This window comes from Haemaphysalis longicornis, unplaced genomic scaffold (assembly GCF_048455015.1).
Source record: "Haemaphysalis longicornis isolate Haplotype H1 unplaced genomic scaffold, Haemaphysalis longicornis Haplotype H1 scaffold_8, whole genome shotgun sequence".
Taxonomy (NCBI): Eukaryota; Metazoa; Arthropoda; class Arachnida; order Ixodida; family Ixodidae; genus Haemaphysalis; species Haemaphysalis longicornis.
Window position 1 is genome coordinate 151,809,491 of NW_027526445.1, and position 8,438 is coordinate 151,817,928.

Consider the following 8,438-nt stretch of genomic DNA (forward strand, 5'->3'; position numbering starts at 1 on the left):
CATTCGAGTTAGGCTTCTTCACGTGTCACGGTTGACTTGCGGCAAAGCAGTACCAATAAAATGTCCGAAGCCGGAGAACATGGCCGTGAAACGCTCGCAGGCGAGTCCCTGTAACTTGAACAAGAGGCCCAGCAGTCCTTTGGATACAGGCTCCAGAATCTCTCTCTCTCTCTCTCTCTCTCTCTCTCTCTCTCTCTCTCTCTCTCTCTCTCTCTCTCTCTCTCTCTCTCTCTCTCTCTCTCTCTCTCTCTCTCTCTCTCTCTCTCTCTCTCTCTCTCTCTCTCTCTCTCTCTCTCCTCTCTCTCTCTCTCTCTCTCTCTCTCTCTCTCTCTCTCCGTTTTGGTTAGACTTTTGCCCAAAAAGTGGGGGTACCCAAAAGTTTTCAACACGAAAGGCTGGGGCAGGACTTTTAGGTCCGATGGGGTTCGACTGCGAGAAATGATTTGAGGGTGAAGCGATGTGGAGACGGTCCCGCGATGGTGAAGGCTGCTCAGGTGCGGCAATAGAAATATCTTCAGATTCGGGATCGTGGATTAGCTCGGAAAGTTCTCGCTTCTTCATCCAACAAGGCGCTACACTAAAATTGGCATCGTGACAGAAAGCTAAAATGGACAAGCTTCGCGCTTGTCTAAAACATCCGCGATGCTCACAGACGCGAGCTCACTGTCTTGCGCGGAGGCTGCAAGGTGGCCTAGCCGTACTTTTCTATTCCCGTTCTGTCTACCCTACGATACAGTGTACTAGGAGAGAGAGAGAGGTGTCGTTCGGGGCCGATTCTGGGGGTCCTTTTTGCGGTGAAAATTTCTGCTGAGGAACTCCTGTTGTAAGCAGGGCCCCTGGCTGCCTCTGCTTACGAGTTGGTTTCAGAAGTTTTTCTTTTGTTAAAGTAATTCTTATTTATTGCCCTAACTAATCTTATTTCTCTGTTTCATAATCTAAAGTGTTAAAAATCCCATCAAATAATTGTTTAATGGGGTTCAAAAGCCTGCAGGTCGTGCTGCTGCAACAGGAGTTCTCTGGGGAACACCTGCGCTCCATACAATTATTTCATCGTAAGAGGGACCCGCGCTCTGCATTGGTTTTTCCCCCGCACGACACACTTACGAAGTACGCATTGTGTCTGCAACTGGCTCAGGGGAGAAGGATTGAGTTTTCCACGTCCTGGTAACAGAACGGCTGAATGCTGGTGCTGCCGATTTAAGAGTGCCTGGATGCGCGCCGCCAAAGCAGTAGAGGCGCATCCAGGCACCATAGCCTATTTCACCTGTCGCTGCCACCTAGCAGCAGAGAAGAAAAAAAAGGGGGGTGGGGGATATGAATCGGAAGGGGAGCCTTTGGAACGGGAGCCGCAAGTACGACTTCAGGCGACGCAGCGAACTCGGCAGTCCACTTACGGAGAAAATGTGATAGCAAAAGGTTGCAAGCGTGCTCCAAATAGGGCATCACCATGAAAGCCAGCAAATGCTTTTGAAAAAGCTCACACCAAGACGCTCTTGCCCGAGTTGAAACACGAATAGCGTGCATCGCAGCACCCTGCAATGGACGGACGCATTTATTGTGCTTATGCTGAGCGGTCCCTGTAGTCTTTTCTGTTAAACACGGTGGAGGTACGCGGGATTGCAATAAGTTATCACATTTACTGAAACCTCGTTTCTTGCAGACATAGCCTCGCAGCTTTAGCAAAGCTGTGTGGAAAAAGAAAATGTACGTTCCGACCCAAAGCAGCAGTTTCCAGCCAGAATGTTTCGCAGTTATCCTTTTTATCCTTTTGAGTACCTCTGAGTTATCCTTTTTATCCTTTTGAGTTATCCTTTTGAGTACCTCTGACACGGAGCTTGACTGACTCAGCACCTACCGTTAGACGAGGGGGGTCTTTAACAAATAACTTCAACATAGCTAATATGGGGATGGGTAAGGTAAGTCCAGAATTCTTCCGAAGGAAAAACGTTGGCGTTTCAGGAAAAATGCCACGAAAAATGCCAGAAAAAAAAAGGGCGTACAGGGGTGGCTGGCACAGACCTTTGTGTATGGTGCGGTGCCCACTTTCGTTCCCGCTTCAGAAACCCCATCACTTGCCCCCTCCCCCTTTCCTCCGCACTTTTTCTTTGATGTTGCGGTCGCAATGAATATTCTGGAAAGTTTCTGATCAAGAATTTAAGCGGGAAAACAAGCAAGCACAAATCGAGCAGAGGGGCTCAGGAAGATTGTGCATGTGTGGATTGTGAGGGGGTGGGGGACAGGTGCTAGTGCGACTTGGGGGGGGGGGGGGGGGAGAAAGTGCCCCTTTTGCACCCCCTGTCGACGCCCATGATTACCCATTATTATTAATAATCTTCTGGATACTTTTTGTCGACGACAACGGCCTCAGATGCCAGAGGAAGTAAGTTTAAGCATAGGATCAAGTTGACCCTTTTTCTCATCGGGTGGTGACGGCCTGCAAGTGTCGCTTACAACTAAAAACAACTACGAATGTAACCGAAGACTTCGGTAAAATCAAGAAATCGCACAATTGTTACGGTACACCGTTGTCGCAGTGTTTTGTATGGCGATAACGAACGAAATGCGACATTGCGCTGCATCCAAATGTTTTCCGTAGAGGTATGCTAACGTTTTCTGTGGAGTTGGTGCTAGCATGCGCTATTGCATCGACTGATGGCTACGTCGAACTTTATGTCTAGAAGAGCTTCTTTAGCAAATGTTACCCATTCAGCCGCTGGTTTAGGCGATAAAAAGCATGTTCCCGGTATATATGCAAACGAGGGTTTAAATTCGGTCGCTTATACTCTTTGACGACTAATTTCGAGCAGTGCTGCTCAAAGCAGCGAGGTGGGCAGAAACAGTGAAAATTGTGCGCATAGAAGATTATTTCCATTGCACGTCGTCTGCTTCACATCACGAAAGCAGACATCGGTCGGCGTACGCCGCCGCGGAGCAAGGCGTATCAGTTCGCCAGCCAACCTCGTTGGCGTATAGGTTGCTGGTACATGCAAAAAAAAAAAAAAAAAACCTAGACGCTGACGCCGGCATAGAGTTCCATACTAATGTCAACTAGAGGGAAATCTGTCCTTGTAATCGCGTGCCGTCATGAAAGCCGACATGTTAGCTAGCAGCGTTCGTCATCTACTTGGCTTGGCTTGCCGCGTGGCTTTTTTTCGCTCTTTTTTTTCTTCGTCTTGCATGAAGCTTCTAAATAATTCCTGACAAAGAAAATATGTTTGAAACTCCGCTTTTCTAATAATAAAACAAGTTTAAAAATATTTTAAAGAAAATATCGTGTTTGTTTTTGTTTTTGTTTTGTTCTTTTTGCAGCCGCAGGCTAATTTTTTGCCTCTTCATGAGCCATGGCAAAGAACAAGCGGAACGTTCCGCCCCTGTACATGGCGGCACGTTCACTGTTGCGCCATCCGCCTATACAATAGCGCCAGATTTCCCTCCAGTGTGTATTAGTACAAACCTCGATGCCTGAAACATAGCTTAGCCTCAGAAGCACGGCGTACGCGCCCCAGCTTACCTTCAAAGCCGTCTGCAGGTCCCTCGTCGTGTACTGCGACGGTAGCCTCAGACGCTTCGCTCGACTCGTCATCCACCGCCACCGCTGGCTCTGAGGCGTTTGCATGCAGAGATAACAAATCATACGCGTAAAAGCGACTTCCTTAGTCGATGTGTGCGTGTGACAACCGGGCTTCGAAAATGGCGTCCAATACGTTGACACGTGCACCAACCAACCCCAGTTCCAGCACTGCTGCCTGCCCATGAAGTCGCCTGCACACTGTTCTGGAGCGCGCTTGTTATGCTTTAAAGCGAAGCTTGCTATGCCCCACTGATGGCGACCGCCTCGACAAAAAAAAGTGCACTGCAGAAAAGCCAACCTTACATAATATGTACAGTAAAATCTCGTTAATTAGAACTCTAAGGGGACCATAAAATTGTTCGAATTAAGCGGAGTTCGAATTAGCAGGCGGGCGCCAGAATGAATGGACACCACACTGCGCGGGCAGAACACAAAGAAGCAACCTATGTAGAACCTGCCAAATGTTTAATAATATAGCAGGTGCGACGATCGATCGGCAAGTTAGTGCCTTATCACGGTGTTCCCCGGCAAAATAGGCGAGGGTAAGCGCACGCGCGTGGAACTTTCTGTTGTGGGAGCCTCGTCTGCTCCGCTGTTGTTGTCAGGGAAACACACCCCCCGTTTTTCTTACAAGCTTGCAAGGCCGTTTCGCTACCGCCAAAGTTAGCTAAGCAGAGTGGGGCACAAAGTCATTCAGATGCAGTGGCAGGGGGTGTACCACTCCCAAGGAAACAGCGTAGCAGACGACACTCATACAGCAGATGGGCCTATGCGCATGCGCGTACTCTCGCCTATTTCCCTGCTGAACACCGTGATAAGGCGCTGACATGCCGGTCGGTCGTCACTCCCGCTATATTATTAAAAATTTGGGAGGTTGTACTCATTTTAGCGACTTAGGCGCTACTAGACGTTTGTTGCGCACGCCACGTGATCGCAGGCCCAGACCAGCGATTGGTTCCCGGCGCGGCGCAGGCTGCAGAAGCAAAATAAGCTGATTTAACGCGCCGACGCAACGCAGGCTATGAGACGCGCCGTAGTGGAGGGCTCCGGATTGATTTTGACCACCTGGGGATCTTTAACGTGCACCGAAATCTCGTACACACGGGCGTTTTTGCTTTTCGCCTCCATCAGAAAATCGGCCGCCGCGGCCGGGAACCAAGCAAAATAAGCTGCCCCATCTGCGTAGCACGCGCTCTACGCTGTTGTTTTTCTGTTCCGTTGTTTTCCATCTGTAGTAAATTTCGTTTGGTTTGGATTTGCAACACATTTTAATCACTCTCGTGCGAGTTATTCTGCGAGGAGCGATGAAAACCAGGCGATCCCAGTTCGAATTAACCGTTTTGGATACCGACGCGTTCGAATTATCGGGAGTTTTTCCCCCTTTGAAATAAATATACAGGGCCCTGCCGGGACCAGGGCGTCAGTTCGAACTAACCGTGAGTTCGACTTCACCGAGTTCGAATTAACAAGCTTTTACTGTATCACAAAACGATGATGATGATAAGCGAAGGCACATCAAGCGGCCTCAAGAGCGAAACGCTTCCCGTGGTTGGATTCGAACCTGGGTACCTCGCGTTTCGAATCATCTATACCACTGTGCCATTCCGACATGGTCGAAGCAGTTTGGATTTAAAGCGAAGCGTTCTTGGCCTCACTGATGGCGACCTCCCCGTCACCAAAACTCAGAGAACCCCTACAACCCCAACGACAGCGAACGAATCCCTGACGAGAAAGTTGAGCGCTTCAACCATCGTTGTCGTTAGACGGAGGGGCGTTATACCCGGGAACAAGTTAAGAACGGTAATAGCTCTTGTACTGTATCACTCCGCCTAAGCGACGGACCCGGATGTCAACGGGCGCGCGCGCTTTGAAAGGAGATTGCTATGAATGCGTGACATCGTCTGCTTTTCATCGAGTAGTTTTTTTGTCGTCGCTGCAGTCATATATAAGCATATGAAGTCCAAAAAATTGCGGAAACGGCTGGTGCCGTGTTCGAAATATCCCCAGTAACGCTCTACTTGCGCCCCGCGGAGTAACATCCGGTTGCGGTGATGAGGCACAGCGGCAACTTCCATTGCCGTTCTTGAGTTGTTCCCGGGTATAGTTATTGTAATCTGTCAAATCTTTAACACTGTGCAGAATTAAGATACACATGGAAGGTGGGAGGGGGTGATTTATTAGCGCTGTTTATCTTTGAATATAGCGCTAAAAAAGAGCTTTGTCCAACTTGCCCAATTGTCTACCCTACGATAGCGCATATTGTACATAGAAAACAAAAGTAACACGCTCTGCGTCAAAACTAACTGTTCCCCCAGCTACGGTCATCACAGAGTCGGAACTTAAAGTTCAGCCTTTCCGAATGCCAAGAGGTGCGCAGCCCTGTGTGCCTGTACTACTAGTCTGAAAGCTGTTCAGTTTATACTTTTTTGCCACTAAGATGTTTGTTCAGGAGGCACGCGATTAGATATTTTTTCTATCTCGTTTCGTAAGACTCTCATAGAAAGCTTCTGTTCGCGAACCAATTGACAAGAACGTAACTTTCAAAGCAACAAAAGTGATGCGTCGTTTTACTAAACATATACGCCATTAGTGAAAGGCTTTGTGATATGTAGAGATCAGATGGTGCTCTTGTTTATTCACAAAGAGCCGGATACTTAAAATTAGCGCGTTTATGAGACATTCGCTGTGGTATGCGAAATTACTTATAACGAAACCAGTTCATCATCAAAGACAGTATACAAATAATAACATATGTAAATGTAACCTACCAGCAGGCAGTTTCGATAACGATTTACAGGACTGCCCCATAACAAACGAACACAGAGAATAACTTCTTAATATACATAGAAATTGTCTCACAAGAAGGAAACCAGAGCTAATAAAACATACAGAAACATTAAAAGTTTTAGAAGAAATTACAATACTAATTAACACTAATATTCAACAATACTAACCCCTCAAATATTTTGTCACAATTTCTCACACACCCAGAAACAAAGTCAGCGGCAAATAACGCGATAATAACTTTTAGACATTTTGTAATTATCGGTGTTCTGTAGTGAGCCTTTTTTTTTTACTTTTTTTTTTCGGTTTGAAATCTGAACATCCATTTTCAATGTATTTAATTTACCCGTTATACCTCGGTGGAACGGGAAGGGTTTCTGTGCATAAACCCGTTTAATAAAGTAAAAAATGCAGCGATGCCATGTCCGCACAGTGCGGTCCTACATCACAAAAAAAGACATGCAGAGCCTGCTTACTTTTGTGCGATCGCCTGGCTGGTGTACGACGTCTTTTGGCTGCAAATGACAAAGCAAGTGAACTGTTAGTGAATTAAGTTCCCAAGCGTAGCCTACTGATGTAAAGGCTGTCAATAACTTGTAGGATACTGCTATAACGCTGACAACTAGTATATAAAAGGCATCGGCGTGTTTTGTACCAAGGTCTTCGTTTGTTTATGAACCATCGGTTTGAAAATGACAATATTAATTAGCGACAATACAAACCGTACCCTTTGTAGGCTCTGGCTTTTTGCCGCCTGTTGTGCTGAGGACAGAGGCTGTGATTTATTAGCAAACTGCGCGTTCATACTTGCCCTCTATACTTTACCGTTATCGAATCAAAGAGGGCCACGCAGTGACAAATGATGATGATGATTGTGGGGTTTAACGCGCCGACGCAACGCAGGCGATGAGGCGCGCCGTAGTGGAGGGCTCCGGATTAATTTAGACCACCTGGGGATCTTTTACGTGCGCCGAAATCTCGTACACACGGGCGTTTTTGCTTTTCGCCTCCACCAGAAAAGCGGCCGCCGCGGCCGGGAATTGAACCCGCGACCTCGTGCTCAGCAGCGCAACGCCTTAGCCACTGAGCCACCGCGGCGGGTGCAGTGACAAATCCCTCACAGTAGACATTAACTGCAATGCTTGAAGCATTAACGGGCCGGTTATCAAATTGTTGTGCTCTAAGCCTCCGTTCACACGCGTCTGGAGTTCAGCCCGTACCATGGCATGATATTAGGATCTCAACACTTATTCCATTCTAACTCCTCACGTTAGCAAGGAGCTGGATGACATTGGGACTGTCCCTAACAAAAAAACATTGAATGCCGGAAGCATTCTTGGGGAAAACTAGCGTCACTAAATAAAGGCTTTTAAAGTATCGGCACTCTTTTCTCTCATTGTTATGTGCCGCCAGTATTTCCATTGGGCAGTCGGCACTACGTGATATTTGTTTGCATATGGGCGCAGCCATTTTGTTTCTGGATGCCTCTCCCCTCTCCCCTCTTCTCTCTCTCTCTCTCTCTCTCTCTCTCTCTCTCTCTCTCTCTGCTGCGCTGACACTAGAGCATCCGGTCACACTCTGCCCGTCACAACCGCGGCGGTTTTGTTGAGAGAAATTCACTGCAAGCCAGAAACAAAATGGCCGCCAGACGCTTCCGGGTGCACGAAGTGGCGGTACTTTTAAGCGTAGCTTATTTAGTGACCCCAGGGAAAACAGCGCGCCTCCGTTCACACTTGCGCGCCTGTCCATCACGTGGAGTGAAAGTGCGGTGTTTATTCAACTCTGCAGAAGCCGGTTGAAATGTCACTGTCGCTAACAGAAGCCTTTAATGCTGAAAGCATCACTAGGGGAGTTATTGGTTTTCTTTGCCTCCGTTCCCGCTTGAGCGTCTACCCACGCCCGGCGTGCAGACCGCCATGCGGTGCGAAATCGTGATGCAAATCTTTATTCAACTGTCTCCCCACGTTCGCCGGAAGCCAGATGAAATGTCACTATCTCTGACAGGGACGATACCACGCACAGACTTGAGGAGCCGGATTGTGAACCCTCTCCTTATCTTACTCTCATCGCGTTTGTGAGAAGA

General features: G+C 47.8%; 1 protein-coding gene across 1 annotated transcript in view; it reads right to left on the reverse strand.

Moving 5' to 3' along the window:
• Positions 1-1,477: 1,477 nt before the first annotated feature.
• The window catches only part of LOC144148526 (uncharacterized), a 19,490-nt gene continuing 12,529 nt past the window's right edge, over positions 1,478-8,438 (reverse strand). The window contains exons 5-7 of the mRNA XM_077680050.1: positions 6,832-6,870; positions 3,512-3,601; positions 1,478-1,533 (exon numbers count right to left, since the gene is read on the reverse strand). Coding sequence (XP_077536176.1) covers positions 1,478-1,533; positions 3,512-3,601; positions 6,832-6,870 — 185 coding nt within the window. The remainder of the gene's footprint in view (positions 1,534-3,511; positions 3,602-6,831; positions 6,871-8,438) is intronic.